Source organism: Mastomys coucha, unplaced genomic scaffold, assembly GCF_008632895.1.
Source record: "Mastomys coucha isolate ucsf_1 unplaced genomic scaffold, UCSF_Mcou_1 pScaffold13, whole genome shotgun sequence".
NCBI lineage: Eukaryota > Metazoa > Chordata > Mammalia > Rodentia > Muridae > Mastomys > Mastomys coucha.
The window spans coordinates 21,263,426-21,285,533 of record NW_022196895.1 but is presented as its reverse complement, the minus strand read 5'-3'; the positions used below and the strand labels follow the sequence as shown (position 1 = coordinate 21,285,533).

At 40.4% G+C, this 22,108-nt stretch overlaps 1 protein-coding gene across 5 annotated transcripts in view; it reads right to left on the bottom strand.

The window, feature by feature from the left end:
- Fhod3 (formin homology 2 domain containing 3) overlaps positions 1-22,108 on the bottom strand; it is a 421,283-nt gene that overhangs the window by 76,506 nt on the left and 322,669 nt on the right. For all 5 annotated transcript variants that reach the window (XM_031365152.1, XM_031365155.1, XM_031365151.1 and 2 more), the window contains one exon: positions 2,144-2,278. In XM_031365152.1, coding sequence (XP_031221012.1) covers positions 2,144-2,278 — 135 coding nt within the window. The remainder of the gene's footprint in view (positions 1-2,143; positions 2,279-22,108) is intronic.

Genomic DNA, 22,108 nt, shown 5'->3' with positions numbered 1-22,108 from the left:
CAGCATCAGCTCCAGTTCTCAACTGGTTCTACTGTGCCACATGGGGCCTTGTGTGCAGTGCCCAGCAGCCATTCTGGGACCTGCGTGGTGGTCATCTCTCTGGGTAGTTCTCAAAGCTGAGCTTGCTATTTATGTTAGGAGCCACACACGTTCAAGTCAAAGATGGTTGGAGGCTCAGGATTCCTAGTTCTTGTGTTCCTTATCTCTCTCTGTCTCTCTGCTGTGCTTGTGTGTGTGTGTGTGTGTGACAAAATCCTTGTTTGGTTTCATGAGTGTGTGTGTGCCTGCATACACAGCGGGCAGTGGAAGATGTTGAATATCCTGCTTTAGCACTCTCCAACTTACTCCTTTCACATAGTGTCTCTTGTTGAACCCAGGACAGGCAGGTGGTTAGCAAAGCTCAGGAATGCACCTGTCTTCCCCAGCACCCTTCCTCCCACAGCACAGGGTTACAGGCCTGCATGCTTCCATACTTAGCTTTTGACATGAGGGTTGGGGTCTGAAATGATGTACTCACATTCTTTAGTACTCTTAACGCACTGAGCACTCTCTCTAGCCCCATCTCAGCATGCCACCACAGACAGACTTACCACACAGCTTCTACAGGTTAAAGTTGATTTTCATGCTTTCATAGACAGCACTTAATAACTCCCCACCCCCACTCTCTCTGGTGCTGGTGGTCTTGTTTTCTCTTGAGGCAAAGGGACACATACCCTACATTAAGTGATTTTCAGTGAGACTTTGGATGCATAACTTCATCTCTGAATTTTCCCAGCAAATTCCCAGCTGCTAATTGGAGGTAAAATATTAGATTTCTCAGAGATCCCATAAATCAGGTAGCATTTGTTCCAGCGGTTTTAACAATTGGATTTCTAAATAACTTCTGGAACTGCCTCAGAAAGGTTGTGGACAAGTTGGTATGTCCATGTAGCACGGTAGGATTCTGACAGCTCGTGGTATTCCACACAAGTGTGGCAGGAAATGATGTTGGCTTACCTCATGCCACCTATTTATTCTCTCTCACCAAAGCCAGGCTTAGCATTCCACCCAGAGACTTGGGGTGCCTGCATGCTTAAGTGGCCACTTAAGCAGCTTTACAAACTCTGCTTATATCTGAGTCATTTCTACAATGACACATTTCTTCCCTGCCTCTGGGAAAGCCAGAAATTACTGGATCTGTAAGTTCTCAACTGCTTGGGCCTTATGACCTCTGATGATATAACTGAGCATCAGTGGGAGCATTTGCCTAAGAAACTAAGCTGAGGAAATAGGAAGTAGAGATGGGGAGAAATATGACAGGAAGGAAAAAATGTGGTCCTGTGGGAGGAATAATGAGAAGGGTAAGGGATATGGAAGTATGTAGAAAAATGGAAAAGTGGGGGATAAGAAAGCAGAAATGAAAGAAGGACACAGAAGAACTGTGTAAAGGAAGACTTGGGGTCATGCATCCTGCAAAGTAGAACAGGTGGGATCTAGGGAGGGGACAGGAAAGAGCAGGGCCCACAGGATAGAGAGAGAGCAGGAGAACTGGCAAAGGGGGACACAGAGGGATACTGTGCTCAGTAGAGACAGAGATGCTAAGACATGGAAACTTCAAGGGGCGATGTCCTGGGAAACATTCATGGAGACAGATAGAGAGCAGGAGATCAGGGACAATGGACTGGGAGAAACTGGTACAAAAATTATTCCACAGGAAAAAGCAATATATATTATATGAGATAAAGTTTATCAGATACACATATATCACACATACAATGACTATGTGGCTGCTACAGGGAGCAAAGAATAAACCAGAAAGTTGGAAAATAGATTCTTCTTTCTGACATCTGATAGGCTATAAATAAACATGAGGACGTTCAGGGGAAAATGGTAAATTACATTGAGGCAATTGGGCTCTGTGTCCTGGGTAGGGCCACTTTAACTAATGGTGAAGCAAGGATTCACAGCACCCTAATTGTATTTCACTGTCTCTGCTTCCTGCCACATGGCTACAGGAAGCCAGAACACTTCCAAGCAGGCTGAATCTTACTCCTCTTCAAAGATACAAATAGAACTGGGAGCAAATGAGTTGGCTTGCTTAGGAAGCTGTAGGTCAAGTGCTTTAAGTTTCAAATCACAGTTGAAATAACTGTAAAATCCTTACTTGAATTTGTCCCTTTCTTCCCGTTCTATCCTCTGCAGTCTCTCTTCTCTCTCTTGCCGCCTCCGCTCTCTCTCTGCTGCCAGTGACTCTTGGTGCTGCCTAAACGAAGATGTAAGAAGGCCACTTGACGATGACCTGAAAACACAACCAGTCATGTTTTAGTGGCCTGTGGATGTAAATATGGAGCCGGGGCCAGAGGAGATAGCTCAGTGGTTAAATCTCTCACCCTGTGAATGAGAGGCCAGAGCTCAGATGCCTACAACCTATGTAAGTGATGGGCTATGGTATGATAGCCTACCTGTAAATTCCAGGCTAGGAAAGTAGAGACAGGAAAGCCCTCAGAGAAGGATGTCTAGCAAGCCTAGCCATAGCTGCAAGCTTTGGGTTTGTTTCAGAGACCTTGCCTCAATGAGTAAAGGTAGAAGAGCCATAGAGGATGGTTCTCATCAGCATAGGCTTCCACCAACATGATTGCACATATGTATATTTACTTCCCCAACATACATGTAGGAAAACATGCATGTATACACATACTACACACACAAGTGGACAACACACACACACACACACACACACACACACACATGATTCCAACAGTGAAAACATGGAAGCAGGAATCACTCCGCATCAGCTTGGTCTGAATGGAGAGTCCAGCACCTATATAGTGCTTACATCACTAGGCATCTCAAAGCTTTCTACTTGAGAAGCCTTATGTGTAAATGGTGATAAGCAAACAGCTTCACATGCTGGTAAGACTGGAAAGGGCATTGTATATAAAACGCCAAGCAACATGATTGGCTAATTAGTGATCGATCATCAGTCATAGTCATGGGGAGCACTCTAAATAGAAATCCAGGAAAAGACATCACATGTCTATACATATATTTATGCAATAGATAGATACCGTTATATTTAAAATTTGTTTATGTTAAGACTTTGATAAACTAGAATCAACATTTAGCCTAAAACTATTCTGTTTATACATTTTACCATATATTATCTTCTCTGTGTACATCCTGAAATAACTGTGTCATCTTGAAACATGGTGTTCAGAAGATAGACAGACAGAAAAGACATGACAGGGACCTAAAACAACAAATCCAATTAAGGAAATTTTCTGCAGTGTTAAGAATCATCCAAGGACATTCTACATGCCAAAGGCCAGCTCTCACTCTTGGCCAGAGTTCATGTAAAAACTGGACCCTTCTCAACTGAGTGGAGGCCACAGTGGGGTGCCACTGGCATGGGGGGTCACAGAAAATATTAAGAAAGAGGGTAGGTGTGGCATGAGAAGACAGGTAACTAAAGGAAAAATTTAAAAGGGGGAAAGCTGGGGAGTTAGTTGGGTCTCTCGGAAATAAAATACACTGTGAGCAACTTTTGCTTTCACTTGTCAACTGAACCTTCCAAATATAAGATACAAACACCTCTAAAATATAGTCTCTTAACCCAATGATGCAGAGTGAACAAAAGCATATGTGAATGCAGACATAACATGCTCGCACAGTCAGGGACATGGAGCCCCTTAGTGCGGCAGAAGGAAGGGATTCTAAGTCACAAACACTGCCAGGAGGTCCAAGCCATCTTCATGAGTAACTGAAGTTACCTGCAGCAGTGGGGGCAATGGAGGAATACAGTTTACTGGCCTTCTAACCAAGGTCTGTCCTCCAGGCTCATGGGGGAGGCACTAAGGAGTCCTCACACAGGAATAGACAGAATTTATTGAGTTTCATCCTAAGAAGACCATGCTGTGCTGTATAGATTGTATATTTACTAAGTTGCTGTGATTTTTGCAATTTTTAAAATGTTATATGTAGGTGAGTCTAATACACAAGGGGAAAAAAAATTCCTTTAATCTCTTGCATGATGGATGGACATTAAGGATATTAATATAAGTAATAAATTTATATAATCCATTAATCTGATGACCCCCATTAGAGAAAACACATTTTGTTCCTTCACAAAGATCATTTAAAACCTGAAATTGTATCATTACAATCATGACTGAATGGATGACCAGAACCCATGTCATGTGATCTCCCTTCCTGGTCATAATACAATTAAGTTGAAAATAGTAAGGAAATAAATCCAAAAAAAATCTCATTAATTGTATAATCTGATATATTTTCAGCATCAAATTAATACACAAAAGTATAAAATGGGGCCAAGGTTTTAATTCTCTTAAGCTAGTACATATCTAAATCACCACCTCTAAAGGACTTTTTAGGGAACTTTATGAATGAGTATATTATTATTATTATTATTATTATTATTATTATTATTATCATTATCATTATTATTATTTTGAATAAGAACAAAGCAGAGCATTGTCTCATGAAATGTCAAAATCCATTTCAATATCCACAATGCACAGGTGTGAACAAGAGCTTGGTACATAATTGAGATATGGACTGATAGAAGGAGGTCATCACCCAGAACACACTCTCTCTCTCTCTCTCTCTCTCTCTCTCTCTCTCTCTCACACACACACACACACACACACACACACACACACACACACACACACAAACACACATCAATGGGGGCACTGACAGACAATGCAACAGATGATGTTGATACTAATGTCAGTCATAAAACAAAATGCAGATGATTCTTCTTCATACCAACACACACACACACACACACAAATACACCCTAAATATTTAAGGAAAAAAAAATATACAAAAGCAGCCTGTGCTATAAAGTGCTACACAATCTGCCTTCTCTTTGCTTCAGAATCCATATGACCTCTCCTCTCCTTCCAGGGACACAGGCAAGCGTAGGATGACTCATGCCTTGGTCTTCACATGCATCCTCTGACCTGAGATAAATGCTCCCTTCTCCATAGGGGGCTGATATCTCTTATATTCCTGTTTGACTGACAACAATGGTGTTCCCCCAAACTGCAGCCTCATCTACGAATCCTCACACATTCCTTCTGGAAGTTTGCATCATTGCCAGGGACCCAGAAATCTCCTACATGGTAATTATCAATGAGAAATATTTTCTATATTCTCTTCCTGATATTTGACCTTCAGCATTTGTTTTTTTTTTTGTTTTTGTTTTTGTTTTTTGAGAGGGGAAAGAAACTTCAAGGACATTGTTTTTCTCATAGGAATTTATCATTGTGTCCTTTAGGTTAATGCTGGTAATCAAGGATTGGTTCCAGAAAGAACTGAAATTATATACTTGGTAGAGAGAATGATGTTCTTAGATTTGGAAGTAAGCAGGTCCTTTTACTCCATGCCACGGAATGGCCACCTTTTCCCAAGGCTCTCCTGCTTTCCCATAGAAAGCAGTCTACCCAGTAAACCGAGGCAGTCCCATCCCAACCTGAAGTGGTTTGGGCTTAGCTCCTAACAGAACCAACAGATGCCCTGGGCTGAGTGAATGAAAACAGAGATGATGTGATCTAAAGTGGGGGTGGGGGGTTCTCATCAGCAGTCTTCCCTTTTGATGATGAGTTGGCACTGTCTTGATCTAAGAATCTGCAGACAGACTAAACACGAAATTGGAAGTGTTTCTGCAGACAAAGCCGAGACAAACAGGAGAGATGAGCGTTAGCTTCAGTGTTTAGAACAGTTGAGAAACATTCAAGGCAGCCTCAGTCTGCCGGCTAGCCTGCCACTGCTGAGCCAGGCGATGCCTCGGGCACCAGGAAGAGCTCAGTCTTGTTTACTGCACAGGAAGGTTGAATGGATGCACAGTATCTTCTAGAAACAGATCTCAATGGCACAGGGTTAGGGTTAGGGTTTCCTCTCACAACAGTCTTTGTCTGGAGAGAGCTCAGTTGGTGAAGTTACACCCTTGCAAGTACAACAACCTTGGTTAAACCCCTAAAACAAACAAAAAATGCCAGGCATAGTGGCATGCTCTTGAAACCCCAGAACTCAGGCAGAAGAAAAAAGTCTCGGGCTCACTGGCCAGGCAGCACGGTCAATGTGGCAAGCTCTAAGCCAATGAGAGAACCTGTCTCAAAGAGACAGAATGACGAGCTCCTGAGGAACAACATTCAAGGTTGTCTTCTTGACAACACTCACACACACAGGCACCCACACACCTACATGCTCACAGGCTTGCTTCCATGACTGCTGAATCCATGCTGGTCACATGACTTGTTTTGTTCAACAAGCCAATAGGATTATCATTTAGAGGCTTAGTATTGGATGATGTTTCCACACAGATGCTCACCCTTCTGTTAGCCTTGGGAGTCCCCCAAGTATGACAGTGTAAGCAGGATTCAGTGAGGTGGCTGCACAATCAGCCTTGTGTTGTGGTCTCCTGTCCGCCCAGCCAAGAGTCAGATAATTGCTCCATACAGATATAGCAGTAGTAAGCCCAGGGAGCCCAGCTAATTGATAACACCTGAGTAAAGCAAGTTGGAACCAGATTATCTATCAAAACAAGCATGGCCACTATTACCAGGGAAGAGAACCAGGAGGGAACACACGGCTGTTACTTCTAACAACTAATTTTAGATGTTACTTACGTGCTGTAGGGCTGACCCAAACAGAATGGGTCATGGGAACATTCTTTCTATGTCTGATCAGAAGAAGTTGGCAACTTTTTTTGTGGCCTCCAATGAAATCTAAATGTAGGAACAATAAAGCTCATTCCATAATCTTACCTACTTGCTAAACTTATCCATCACCACACCCAATAGTCTGCTGCCAAGCAAGCCATTCAAGATAGAGAGTCAAGTTCTCAGAGGTGCCATGACTCAGTCAGGGAAAATTATTATGCTCAATACAGCTGAGACTAACAAAGCTAAAAGTGCAAGACCTCAGAAAAGTATATTACACAACCAAGCCCAAGAATGAAGGAATATTGTGTTCCACAAGGCAAGATTTATGATATATTGATTCAAAAATGCTGATGTATGAAACGAAGTGTGTGTGTGTATGCATGTGTGTGTATGCACATGTGTGTGTGTGTGTGTGTGTGTGTGTGTGTGTGTGCGTGCATGCACGTGCGTGGATACAGCCATTCTAACTAAAGCCCATGGACTCAATCAATATGAATCTAGCTGAAAGGACAAAGTGGCCTTGCAGGAAACTGACTGGTGGACTTGAACAAACAATGATGTCAGTATTCAATAAGCAACACATTTAAAAACCAAGGAAAAGGAGACTCCAAAGAGTAGCAACGAAGCTTGGAAAGTCACTTGACATATAACTGGAACAATCATAAGGAAGGAAAGCTGAAGAAGAAAAAAGATACAGAAAGTGCCCCAAATAACACATAGTCTAAAGCACCAGGCCCAAGGATTCCATTAACTCCCAAGTGCAAGAAATATCAAGGAAACCATAGCAGTACATATCAAATTCCAACTGTTAAAAATCAATGATAAAAGGATAACCTTAAAGGCAGCCAGAACAAACAAGATATACTACACAAAAAGCAATGGTGAAGGTGGCAAATTATTGTCAAAAATCAATGGGAGGCAGATGACAGTGTAACCTAAGCAATGAAAACACACTGAGAACGCCATCAATATCATCCTTTGGGGGGGGCAGGGTAAAGAGAGTTTATTTAAACTAGAAAAATGTATTTTCTTTAAATTGCACCAAGAATGATCTAGTTACATGGGTTTTATAGAAGTGGAAAATTCCTTATGGTAACGGCCACATAAGTTGAAACAGGTACCTGGAAACACGTATAATACACTAAAAAGAAGACACCCTCCTCATACACTCTTGGTCCAGAAATCACAGTTCTAAACACATCCTGAGAAAGTTACAAGGAGTTTGTAAAGATCAAACATACTACTCTTTTGACAGAGAAACCTTTACCAAAGCCTTAGAGCTGTCGTTGTAGCTTCGGACATAGCCCGCAGAGTTATGCGGTGCTTCTCGTATTGTTTACAGAAATGTAAATATTTTGTAATTGACCTTATAAATTGCCTTCTGGACTAATTTATCTAGAATACTTTTCATGCAAAGATACACAATTTCCATGTGCCTGTCTTATTCCTTCCTTTATTAGATATTTGAGTCATTTTATTGTTCCATAATCAGATTGTTGAATATGTTTTTAGATAAAGAATTGGTTAGCATTTTTTTTTTTTTTTTTTTTTTTTTTTTTTTTTTGCTATTTGACATGCTATGGCTTTCTGTAAATGCTTCAAAGACAAGGTAAAGTGGAGATGACATAATAGTTTTCACTGCATTTTTACCAATTCTCTTGATTACAAATTCTCTCATTAGTTAAAATCTGAGAGATGTACAATTATTGGTCTCCCTTTTTTTTTTTAATTTTACTTTGGGATAACTTTTCTTTCCTTTTTTCCCCTTTGATTTTCTCATATACTATACCTTGATTATAGTTTATCTTCCCTTTATTCCTCACCACCTGCCTTCTCCATCTGATCCACGCTCCCTTTCTCTCTCATTAGAAAAGAACAGGTTTCCAAGAGACAGCAACCAAACACAACAAAATAAAATATATCAGAATGAAGCAAAAGCTATCATACTGAGGTTGGACACGAGGACCCAACAGGAGGAAATGTGTCCCAAGAGCAGGCACAAGTGTCAGAGACCCACTTGTTTTCATAGTCAAGAGTTCCATAAAAGTACTTGGCTGATAACTATGATATATATATATATATATATATATATATGTATATATATATATATATATATGTATATATGCTGAAGACTTTCAGCATATGTATATATAAATTTATACATTTATATATATGTGTGTATATATATATATATATATATATATATATATATATATGCTGAAGACCTGGTGCAAACCCATGTAGGCCCTGTGTTTGCTGCTTCAGTCTCTGTGAGTGCATATGTGCCTTGCTTAGTTGTTCTTCTGGTGTCCTCCAGTCCCTCTATTGATAACCCTCCATGTCAACTTGAAGGGATTTAGATTGACCATGGAAACAAACCTTTGGGGAAGTCTAAGAGGAAAGACCCATTCTAAATGTGGTCAGTTCCATTCCGTGAGTTAGAAACTACTATACAGTCTAAAAGAGAAAGTGGTCTGAGCACCAGCCCTCACCTCTCTCTGCAATCTGACTGCAGGAATAATGAGACTAGGTGCCTCGAGCTCTTGCTGCTATGACGGTTCCCACCCTCCAACTCCCATAACAACGGACGGACTGTGAGCCCAAATAATCCTTCCCTTCCTGAAGTTGCTTATGTCAGTTACTCTGTTACAGCAGAAAGAAAAGCAACCAGCATATCCACCTAGACAGTACACACACACACACACACACACATGCTGAAAGAGTCAGGAAAAAGAAAAAAGACCTTTCCAGATATAAAACAAGAAGACTACTTACAGTACGAGAAATGCTAGCAGAAGGTAAATGATACCACTTAGCAACTTTGATTTACATAAAAAAGAAAAAGAAAGAGGCAAATATTCTTTAAACAGTATTTAAAGATAACAAACTATTTAAAACAAGCATAACAGTGATGCACTGCTGGATTAAAATGCATACAAAAGTAAAAACAAAAGTGTACTTATAGAATTGTATGAATACAGTTAGTTAAGGTGAACACTGTAAATGTTGAAAGTGTCAACATAAAATAGTAGTGTTACTACAAATAAGGCAAGAAGTGAAACAAAATAGACTAATAAAAATAGACACTAAAGATTGGCAAAAGTAATTAAGTGGAAAAAGAACAGATTAAACAAGTATAATAGCAATTATATAAGCCTAAATTCAATTTAATCAATAATCACATTAAATATGAATGGTCTAAACACTCCATTTAGCAAGCAGAGATTGTCAGATTAGACTTTTGAAAGTCAGTAAATTGCCTATACTAATCCCACTTAAATATAAAACATAATTTATGTTCAAATGGAAAACATACATTCATGATTAAAATATTTTATCAGTAATAAAGCAGGCCATTTCAACATGATAAAAGACCACAGTCACCAAGAGAATGTAGTAATTATAAACATTTATGTACCAATAAATGAACTTTGACATAAAGAAGAAAATTAATTTGCAAGAGATGAATAATTATAAAATTATAGGATAGGATCATGTCACTATTTTCCTAGAAATTGATGAAACAATCATGAAAAATCAGTAAGAACACCAAAACAATACCAGCACACCAACTGATTAGCCATTCCACCCAACATCAGGAAACATATTTTTTGCAAGTGATCACAGAAAATTTTCTAGGAGAGAATATGGCCTGAGCTATGAGGTAAAACTCATCAAGTTTAAAAGAATTAAAGAAGATAAAAGTAAGTTATTTGACCAGAATTTCATTAACTTCAATATTATAGCAGAATGAATATTTGTAAACCTGTAAATATCCATAAGTTAAAGAAATATTTTAAAATAACTTGTGGGAAATAAAAAAAAATAAAAAAAGAAATTTAGAAGCATTATGAACAAATCAATGGTAAATCTAAGGAAAAAACTTGACGAATATAGCTAAAACAGCATGCACAGGAAAATTCCCCTGCTTATTGCCTACATGTTTTTAGGTCTTTAATCAATGACCTCATTCCCTAACTTAAGAAAAAAAAAGCGTATTTCATGTAAACTAATCAAAAGAAAGAAAAATAGACTAGAAATTAAGAGAAAGATTTTCTAAGAGAGAAATGAATGAAAAGCTAAAATTAGAGATATTCCTGATGAACATAGATACAAAAATCATCAATAAAATATTAGCAAAACTGGCACAAGAACATATAAAGATCATGTACCATAGGCAAGTTGGCTTTATCCTAGAAATGAAGGGTTGGTTCAACATTCATAAGTAAATAAATATGATAAATCTTACAAATGAGCTTAAAGATAAAAATCAAATGATAATTTTAATATTTACAGAAATCAACATGCTTTTATGATAAAGTCCAAGAAAGAGTTGGACTGGAGGGAACACACATCAACTTAATAAGCAATATAGATGGCAGACCCACAGCTAATGTTGTCCTATAGATGGCAGACCCACAGCTAATGTTGTCCTATAGATGGCAGACCCACGGCTAATGTTATCCTAAAAGAAGGAAAACTCAAAGCAATCTGTAACTGTAACTCTTTTGCTCCTTTGTAAGGTTCTTCTTCCTTCCACTCTTCTCCACCCTTTCAACCCCCTAAGACTAGATAGGAGAGAAAAAAAACAGAGGAGAAAAGAGGGGTCATCATCATTAGACTACGTCCTCCTGATTCAGGGTTGAGTTCCTCGGGGCAAGCTTGATCTTTCCAGTCAAGACATCTACTTTCTTCTTATTTTTTTCTTACTTGCACATTACTACTTAACAAACCATGACCAACTGCAACCCACCAACAACCCATTCCACCTCTCTTGGACCCTAGCGCATATATATATATATATATATATATATATATATATATATATATATATATATATATATATATATATATACATATACATATACATATACATATATATACATATATATACATATATATATGTGTATGTGTATATATATATATATATGTTCTAAAAAATTCCCAGAATTCCAAATGTTGCACAATCACAGAAACTATCTGCTGCTGGCAAGATTGCCCCCACGAGAGCACGAAGTGAAACAGTTAGGTGCTGTGGGCAATCAGAAGGAGCCTCATATTCCGCACCTGCAATTAAAATGAAAACATATTCTGATAATATTTCTGTGGTTGTTTTTGTTAAGAAACCAACATGCCAAAATTGTCACTACAGAAATCCTAATAAAACTAGTAATGAGACAGAGTTGCCCACTGCCCTGACTCCTTTTTCGAAACTGTGCTGAAAGCACCAGCTGGAGCAATAAGGCAAGAAAAGGCAAGAAACTAAAGAAATGTAAACAGTTTAGGAAGTCAGATTATCCCATTCGCAGATATTATAATACATGAGAGAATCCAAAAGTTCTACCAGAAAACTTCTAAAGACAATCAACAACCTCAGCAAAGGGGCAGGGCACAAAATCAACTTTAAAAATCAACAGCCTTTCTATTCAACAAGCACACTAACAAAGAGATCAGGGACAAACTCCTAATCGCGATAGCATCGAAGACAATGAAAGACTTGAAATAAACCTTACCAGAGAGGTGAAAGACCTCTACAATGAAAACCTCACATATTTGAAAGAGATAGACACTAAAAAAAATTGAAAGGCATCCCTGCTCATGGTTTGGGAGAAATAATGTTGTGAAAATGACCATCCTGCCAAAAGCAATCATGACAGCAGCCAGCATTCCAAGATATGCATGAAGGTACTGTAACTGATATGTACATATTAGTGGCAACAAAGAGCTGTCTAATTGGACTTAAGTCTACTTAGCAAGAGGAAACTCATGTTAGGTACTGGAAACCAAGCAGCTTCCCGTGGCTAGAGAGGCCATGGACCTTAAAGAATCTACTACTGCCAGTTTGCGAGACCTGTATAATCCCTTCCTAGATGAGTGTAGCTACCACTCCTCATCAGAGAAGTGTCTCTTACAGCAAATGGAGATCATGGAATACCACACCAGGACACAATTCAGAGATCAATAGATCATATAGAACCCAGCCCCTGTAGACACATCTATGTCACAGCTTCTACATCTGTGGCTCAGGGGACATCTCCGAAAAGGGAGATGTAAGCACAAGGACACCAGCAGGTCAGCTGTGAAACAGTCTCTCCTAGACATGGCCATGAAAACAAGATGGGAACAATGACAATAGAAATAGACATGTTCACATGGAAAGGGGAAAGCTTTGGGGGGGGGGGCTGCCCCTAGACAAACAACTACAGACAGCTAATGACTACTGGGAAATGGAGAGTTAGCCTTTTCCAGGGATGAACCCCCTTACCAGTTTCCAAATTCAGAGTGGTCAGCCTTGAAACCAACATACAGAACAACAAAAATAGACTCAGCAGGTTATATTTATATGAAATTGTGCATACATACTATGTGTTGCATACATGTAAGTAATAATGATAAAAATTTTTAAAGAAAGGAAAAAATGGTTTTTTTTGAGCTTGATAAAACATATAAGCCCAGAATAATAATAAAGAAGGACATAAGTGACCAATACCAAGCACAGAGAGAGATGACACCACTGCAACAGGTGCAGACATTGAAAGAACAGAGGCAACTGTAGACAATTGTGGGCCATTAACTTGATATATTATAGTAAGTAGAAAAGGCCCCCCAAAAGATAAAACCCACTGAAATACAATGAAAAAGGAAAGGAGGAGCTCACGGCTCATAGTGGGTAAGCATCTGTTAAAGAAAGCAAGTGCATGGAGACAAGCCTTCCAGAGGAAAGGCCCAGTCCAAGTTGTCTTCGCCGGCAAATTCTAAAGATGATTTAAGGAAGAAGTGGTTCCAGGTCCAAGGAATAGCTCTAAAGAGCTGAAGAGATCCACTTCATCACATTCTGTGAAGCTGGAATTACACCAGTGTGCAATCATTTTGCAAACAGTTTAGTGATTTCTTAAAACACTACGCATGCCCTGCAGTATGGCTCAGCCACTCTAACCACAGTCCTTTACCTGAGAGAAATGAAGGCATGCGCAGAAACGCTCACCGTCAAAATCACTGATGACCCAACTGTCCACCAGCGGGGAAGTCAGCAAGTCATGACGGAATCCCACCCAGCGATGAAAGGGAATGTGTTGGTCAAGTGAATGACTGTTGAGGCAATTCTGCTAAACAAAAACACTCAAACCCCCAGGGGACTATGGCATCACGTTAACACAGAACTCATTTAAACACATGGATGAGTCCATAATGACAGTGGTTACCTAGGGATGAGGAAAGACAAAAGTAACTATAGAGAGACATGAGCAACATCACTGAAAGTGAGAGATGTGACCATGTGTGTTGCTTCAGTGGTGGGAATGGCTTTTCTGGGACATGCATGACAGATTTCCTATGGAATTTTTATTTGGCAATTTTACTGTGAAAATGGCTGAGAAAATATCCTTTGGTTAGTAAAATAAATAAGATAAAATAATAAAACAAAAATATTATTGGTAAAAGAAGCAAACATTTCCCAAATAAAAGCTTACTCTCTGATTAAATATTAGCAAAAACCCAAGCAAAGTTTTTTTATTGTAATTATCACTTAATTCACGTGGAAAATGCAATAGAAAGATTTAATACTCATGAAGCAATAGAACAAAGATACTTATGTTGAATAGTGAGATGGGTGCCATGTCTAGCCCCCACCCAACTGTGAAACTGTCACATGACCTAAAGAATGACTTGGCTGAGAAAATTCACTTCCAGTGAAGAAACTGTCCTAGCTCAGAGCTGTAGCACTGAGCCCTCCAGTGCCACTGTTTAGGGACATGGCACATCACAGAAAGATCAGGTGGCAGGCCCAAACTGCTCACTTCACAAGTCCAGGAAGAGCAAAAGGAAGGAGGCAGGGATCTACAATCTTTCTAGAGGACATGTCCCCAAGGACCTCAAGGCCTTTCTCCCAGCTCAACCTGCTAAAGACTCAACAACCTGCTGAGAGTACCTACTGTTAACACTTGGTCCTTTGGTGGACACTCAACTTTTAAGTTATAGTACCCTGTACTAGGAACCAACCAACCAAACAAACAAACAAAAGTGATGAAGTGAACAGGTCCCAGAGCTAACTCCAAGAATGTGCTACTGACCTCCATCACCATGTAGCAACCCTGAGGACACCTGCTGTCCAGAGGGCTGTAACCTTCAGGCTCCCTTTGTTTTCTCATCTTCGAAGCTTGTACACTTTGTCTCTGCCCAGCTCTGAGCTTCCAGGCCATGGGAGGGAGTCATAGGGTCCACACAGGGAGCTAGGGAGGTTGGTCCCCCAGGGAGTCTCACATTACCTGACTGGCTCATGAGAAGGCACAGAGCCATTCCTTCAGGCATTAGCCATTGCCTGGCCGCTATTGACGACCATGACCTTGGCACAGAGCAAGGCTTGTCTGTTCTCTCCTTCCCTCTGAATTTCCAGCCTTGTGTCCAAGACCATGAGTTCTCCAGCACAAAGGAGGCCAGTCCTCTCTTGTCATGGCTCCAGGTCCCCACGGCTTCACGTCTCCTCATTCTCCTGGCAGCTTCCAGAAGCACTGACTGCCACCAGCTGTCTGGCAGGTCTGGCTGACAGGCTGACAGGCTGACATCCATCCTGCCCGTCTCTGTCTCCCACTTGGGGCCAATGCTTTCCCTGTTTGCATACTTGCCTCATCTCTGAACACCAGACTTAACTCCACACCATCTCCCATCTCATCTAGTTCTTCAAAATCATGTTTTAAAGAAAGGCATACTCATTCTGTCTCCTTAGCTCCTCTTGACTGTCTGTCCCTACCCCCAACCTTCACCAAGTAAATCTCAGGGAAAATTGCAATATGCTTTATGCTAGCACCCCAGCTTCACATACTCCTTGAAGAGGTGTCCCACTGAAAAAAAGGCTCTTTCTTCCTGCTTGCATGGCCTATCCTCCCCCAACCCATGATCCCACCTCTGGATGACTTGTCTTTTCTTAACTCTTGTATGAAGGCTCACTTTCTTCAAGGTTGTCATGGCAATGGAAGCTCTGTATTTGTTTGCTCCCTTTTCTGCCATAAATATGTAAGGAAGTTAAGGACTGGGTGTGATTCCAGCGATGCTGAAGTAACATGTCCAAGCACAGTGTACATATTCAGTAAGTACTGCTCTATGCAAACCATGGTTTGCAAATATATACAACTCACTAGTTGTGCAGGACTGTGTGTCTGCACACAGCCTGTCCAAAATCAAGTCAGAAGCGGGGAGCCAACGTTATAAGGCCACAAGTTGCTAGACCTGAAGGAATGGTGGGGAAAGAGGAAAGTGTACAAGAACTAAAGAATTGGGGTGCATTTTCTGAGTGGGAAATTGTACTCAATCTCCTTGGTAATCTGTAGTCTTTGTATAATGCCAGTGGAGAACAGGGACGACTGAGAATTATTTGTCCCACTCCAAGAGCATGCCAGATAGGGGCAGTGCCACACAAGGCTTACTTCGAGCTCTTAGTTGGTGCCTCTCAGCTCTGTAGGGACCTGATCCCATCTATATTTTCAAATGATACTTGACCCTCCATGTTACAGATCTCATTTAAGCTTCAATATTATGCAGAACCTGCTCTCATTTGCAACCAGAATTACAATAAGGATACTTAAGGTTATTGACCACATCCTCTATGTAAATGAAAGAGAAAAACTATGCAAATCCCACTATCTAAAAGAAGAAAACAGGAAGCAGGGGTTACAAGCTTTGGCAAAGGTATAGGAAGAGGATGGGTAAGTTGGTTGTTGGACTGTGAAGTCAGGGAAAGCAGAGCTTCTGGCTAAAGCTCACCTAGCAGGAAGGACATGCAAGAGGCATAAAGGAGCATTGCTGGAGTGTGGAGCCCTGAAGGCAGAAGACCAAGAACATGGAACAGCATGAAACACTCCCATCAAATACACGCGAAAATGATCTTGAAAAGTCACATGAATGCCAGGTTCTCCAGGCTACAGTCCTGCTTACTATAGTCTCCAAGTCCTTTAACAAAGTGACCAGTGAAGATGAAGGCCACCTTCACTGAACGGTTTTGCAAGCCCAAGGTCTGAGACCACAGGAGGTAAGGGGGGACCAGTTTAGAAGCCTAGAGATAAATGTATAACTACAAGCGCAGAAAACCAGAGCAGAGGCACGGGAATGTACATTCACAATACATTCAGTGTGGACAAGTCAGGAAGGGTATATGGAACAACTGTCATTTTCTTTGATCTTAGCATATGAAGAGGAATCAAACAAGGAGACCAAAGAGAAGATGCACTGAGACTGAACAGGGAGCCTGGGGACATCCTGGTATGTTCGTTGGATAACTTCCTTGGGGCTGAAGTACAGTTAGACTGTGCAGTAAGTGGCAACAAGGTTGATGAAGGACCATGCAGAGTCCAGATGTGAGAGCTGCCACTTGCAAGCTTAATCACATGGAGCCTGCCCCTTGACAGCAAGGGGCAGTCAAGGTTCACAAGAAGAAAAAGCTACCCACTCAGAGCTGAATTTTAGAAAGGAAATAGGACATAGCCTATGGCAGTGTCCAATTCCAGGCTTGATCTCATTCTTGGATTATAATGGTACTGGTGAGGAGTCCAATATCTAATACATATGTGGTGGCAAACCTCTAGCATGTACTGAAGGCAGGAGTTCTTGGGTGGGTCGGGTCTGATGCAGAGCCCAGGGTCTCTAGTGGACAAAGTCGCTATGTGGTGTCACCAGACCCTACATAAACTTACTCCACCAATGCATTCCTACTCGTCTGCACTTTGGATGGAAGGCAATGGATTAATTAGGACCACATTTTGCTTTCCAGAACCTCTTACTGCTTGTAATGAGATTGCTATCAAGACCTGGTGGCATGCAAGCAGAATCCCACAGCACGAAGATCAGCCAGCTTCTACAACTGGAAGGCAGAGCTTCCGCTGCACTGCTTTCTTTTTGTCAGGGTGACATCAGGTGTCATCACGAAGAAATGGGATGCCCTTTACACTGCATTCCATGCTATTTCAAGTTTTTTTTTTTCCTCAGCAATGTTTAGTTTTGTTTTATTTCTTTATCTAGGTGGATCAGCCAATTTACATTTTTAAATGCTCCATTGGACAGTGGAAATCTCAACTCCACTGACACAATTAAAAGCAACAACAACAAAAAATTCTAAGCAGATTAAATGATAGAACACAGCCAGCAAGTATTTGGGAATCCAAAAGAGCAGAGAGATCACATCTCTGTAAAGAACAGTGACTTGAAACCCCAGACAAGAAGAACATTGAGGCCCATGTAGATTCTAACAAGGTCAGCACAAGAATTAAGCCAAAGCAGACAGGGAAGGTGAGACACAAGCATGGGGCTCATGCAGAACAAATGGTCCATGTGCAGAAAGCAATTAGGATGGGGAATGCACCAGTGCCAGGAAGCTACACACAGGACAGAAGGCAAAGGCACGGCTAGGGGGTGGGCACGGGGAGAGTAGCAGCAACCGACACTAGAAGAAAATACATGAAAGTGGAGATGACTGGCCACACAGGACAGAGCCATCACCACACAACTGGAGCAGGTGGGTTCTCAAGGGGAAGCAGAAGCCACTGCTTTAGGGCAGCTGCCTGGGGCCCATACCCCTAAATATTTCTGTGCCCTTTATTTCAGCATTGTTGATCATCACTCAGATTTCTACAACAGCACAGAATAAAAACAATGCTACAGTCACATTCCAGTTATTAACACTGGGAGGAAGGGGAGCTCCTGATAACCTAGAATGGTAGATCCAAAGAGAGGGGCTTTGAGAAGAGATGGGAGCTGTTCTCCAGGAACTGGTCCACACACATCAACATATAAACAAACTGGCCTTCCTTCCTGTTGGTATGAGAAAAATCCAGTATTGGAACAAAGGGAAAAACTAAGGTTGGAACCCTTATTCTGCCAAATTAATTGTCAGGTATATAAAACACACAGGTATAAAAACTTTAGGAAAAAAAGTAATGCTACAAGTAAACACAAGAGAAACAGCTTTCTTCAACAGAAACACAAAATCCAGAATGCGGAAAGGATTGATGTCTAGTACTTTTACCTGATAGAATTGAAATGTACCTACCTGTGAGACTGTCTAACGGACAGAATCTAACACTATCTATGAGATAAACCTCTGGGCATGCCTGTGAAGAAGTTTCTACATTAGGTTAATAAAGATGAGGAGACCCACCCTAAGTATAGAAGGCACCCTCTCATGGCTGGGGTCCTAGAATAAGTAAAAAGCAGATCGTAAGCAAGTTACCCACATGTACCAGTCCCTATTTTTTGACACAGATACAGCATGATTAGTATATGCTGCCGTGCCTTTCCCATAATGCTGGACTGTCTTCTTCAACTGTGAGCCATAGTAAATACATCCTTAAGCTAATGCAACATCAAAAATTTCATAAATAGAATTTAAAGGATCCATTGTGGCTTAGGAAGTACTTTTGCAATGCAAAATGAAGAGCCCAATGATGATGAGCCAAGGGTAGAAAAGAAAACGGAAAACATTCAACGCAATACAAATAAGAGAAATGCAAGTCACAAATTCAAATGTACAACTGCACAAGCGGAGATTTATTATTTCTTGACAAAGATATGAGAAACCAGGTGCTCGTCAGTATATTGAAAATCAAAATTGATAGTCTTTATGGATCACACTTTAACAAAAATTCATCAACACTTAAAAAGTATAACCTTTTTGAGGCAGGCCTCAAATTCACTATGTAGCTAAGGATGATCTTTAATTCAAAATCCTCCTGCCTCTACCTCCTGAAGTATGGAGACTATATCACTATTTTGATTTACTAAGTCCATTTTTAGGAATTATATTAGGATCAGCCTTCAGATAATCACACATGTACAAAATAACATGTTCTAAGAAATACCCCCCCACTACATCATATGTATTAACAAAAGACTGGAGTGTATTAATATGAGTGGACCGGTGAGAAACAGCATGCAGAGAAAAATAGTAATGGTGACCTGTTAAAAAGAATGTTTGTGCTCCAAGCACTTCTAGGAAGGCCCACCAAGACAGGTTCATCAAGAGCACAGCAAGGCAAGACAAGGCAAGAGAAAGGTTGGATGCCATGTGAATAGCTGTGTAAATGATCCAGAATGCCGTTGTCATTATATAGATGTACACCGGTCCCAGAAGAACACACACAGAATCACTAGGATTGTCCCTTCATAAGGACACTACCACTGTCCTTCCTCCAAAACTTAACATTTTATACAGCATGCATGGAATGTACATAGAATATTCCATAAATTCAAAATAGCTTAATCAGTGTTATACTCCAGTAGTGCCACTCTAGGGTCATATACTCAAAAAGGTTAAATTCAGGTTCTTAAAAATACACCTGCATGCTCATGCTCCTCCTAGCATTCCTGACAACAGTCATCATATGTTTATAAGTCATATGTTTGTCAACAGAGAAGTGGATAAAGGAAATGCTACATGAAAATGTAATGGGGAAACATTTAAAAACAAGAAAATGCTGCTTATTATCTATAACTAGCGTGAATGGGGTTTGTGCTGTTTAATAAGTCATTTACGGAAAAACAACATGTAAAACACTACATGACTCTTTTACTATCTATCTATCTATCTATCTATCTATCTATCTATCTATCATCTACCTATCATCTACCTACCTACCTACCTATTGTATAGTACTAGAGATTGAATCTAGGGTTTCTCATATGGCAGGCAAGCATCTTTAATCACTGAGCTATATCCCCAAGCCTGCATAATCCTTCTTATAGGAGACATCTAAAATGTCAAAGATGTAGATGAAGAATATAGAACAGGAGTTAACAGGAGGTCATGGAAAGGAAAGATGGTGAATTACCATTAAATGTGCATACAGGGACAGCTATACAGATAAGTGAGAGACATACTATAACTGCATGGTGCCTGTAGCTAACATGCTACTGCCTAGGAGGGTGGATCTAGTGCTAACTTTCTGATCATACACATCACAAAGCCTCACATACCATGTGCCTTAGTGTCCCTTCTCACTGCCTAAAGGGATGTTATTACTGGGCTTATCCTCTCCTAGGAAGAAGGAAAATAACCTTTGCAGGAAACAACTGTATAAGCCAGGTCATTCTGAGCATCCAAGGTTGCTGGACATTATTCTGGAAAGAAGGCAGGCAACTCCTACCTACAGCAAGCAGTGACACTATCTCACGCTAATGGTACACAAGGTTTGTTGGTGTTTATGTCAGTATGTCTAGAGGAAGAACCTCTAAAATCTGGCCCCAAGGATCCTCCAAGGTCGTCCTGCTAAGCAGTTCTCTATAGTCCTTATCCTAAGCAAACATTTAGTCTAAGCATAAGGACTGATTGTCTTGAGTTACCTTCAGCCCTTCATGTAGGCTCACTCAACTTGCTTTGTCTAACCACTACCCAACAGGCTCCTTCTACCATTTCTCCAAAAAACCCACGAGATGGTGACAGCATTGCATGGAGGGAACGAGAGTGTGTTCTGCCTCTCCCAGGGCCTATGGCCCCAGACTTACTTGCATTGTGGTTGTTGTTTGTTTCCTATGAATACTTGAAATGAATGGTTCAAATATTTCTTTAATTCTGTTGTCTTTCAAAAAGAAAATATTTGGAACTTTTCTGCTCAAAAAGCACATTTTTCAAATTGAGGCATTTCTAAAAGCCTGATATCATTACACAGTTCCATCTCATAGCCTTGAGGGTATTTGTAAGCAGTTCCAGTTTTCTTGTTTTGTTTTGGCACAATCTAAATTACAATTTTATGAAAATTGGTGCTATGTGCTCTGTTTCTAGAAAGCTGCTTTAAATGACACTGTCACAGAACTGGAGATGGATTTACCTTAATATCCTCCTATTGAATTAATTTTATAAAGTTTATTTTCAATATTTCCTTCCTAGCTCAATACAACTGTGATGGCTAATCTTGGCTGTCAACCTGACTGGAATTAACATCTGGATTACATCTGCATTACATTTGGAATTAACTAAAAGGTAAGCATCTCAGTACACCTACAAGAAGTTCCCTTGATAGGTTTGTTTGAGGTGGGAAGATAATGCACCCTAAATCCAGGTCATCTTCAGCCAGAAGAACCACTGTGATTCTGAGCCACACTTGGTGACAGTCAACGCAAAAGGACATGGAAGAAGTAAGCTTTTGCTTTTTGCCTGCTTAGCCTCCCTCTTGCTGATAAGTCCCTCCATCCTGCTGCTGAGGCATTCCTTTGCTGGTATTAGAACCTACTTCTCTGGGATTCTGATGTAGACCAAAAACCAGCTGAGACATCCAACCTCACAGACCAGATTCCTGGCCATCCAGTCAGGAGATAGCCATTGTTGGATTAACCAGACCATAGCCTATATTTAGCCTATTCTCTCAATAGAGTCCTTTTTAGAATATGGATTCATTCTATCAGTTTTGTTCCTCTAGAGAACCCTGAATAATACAATAGAATTCCAAGTCTTAGTAACATCC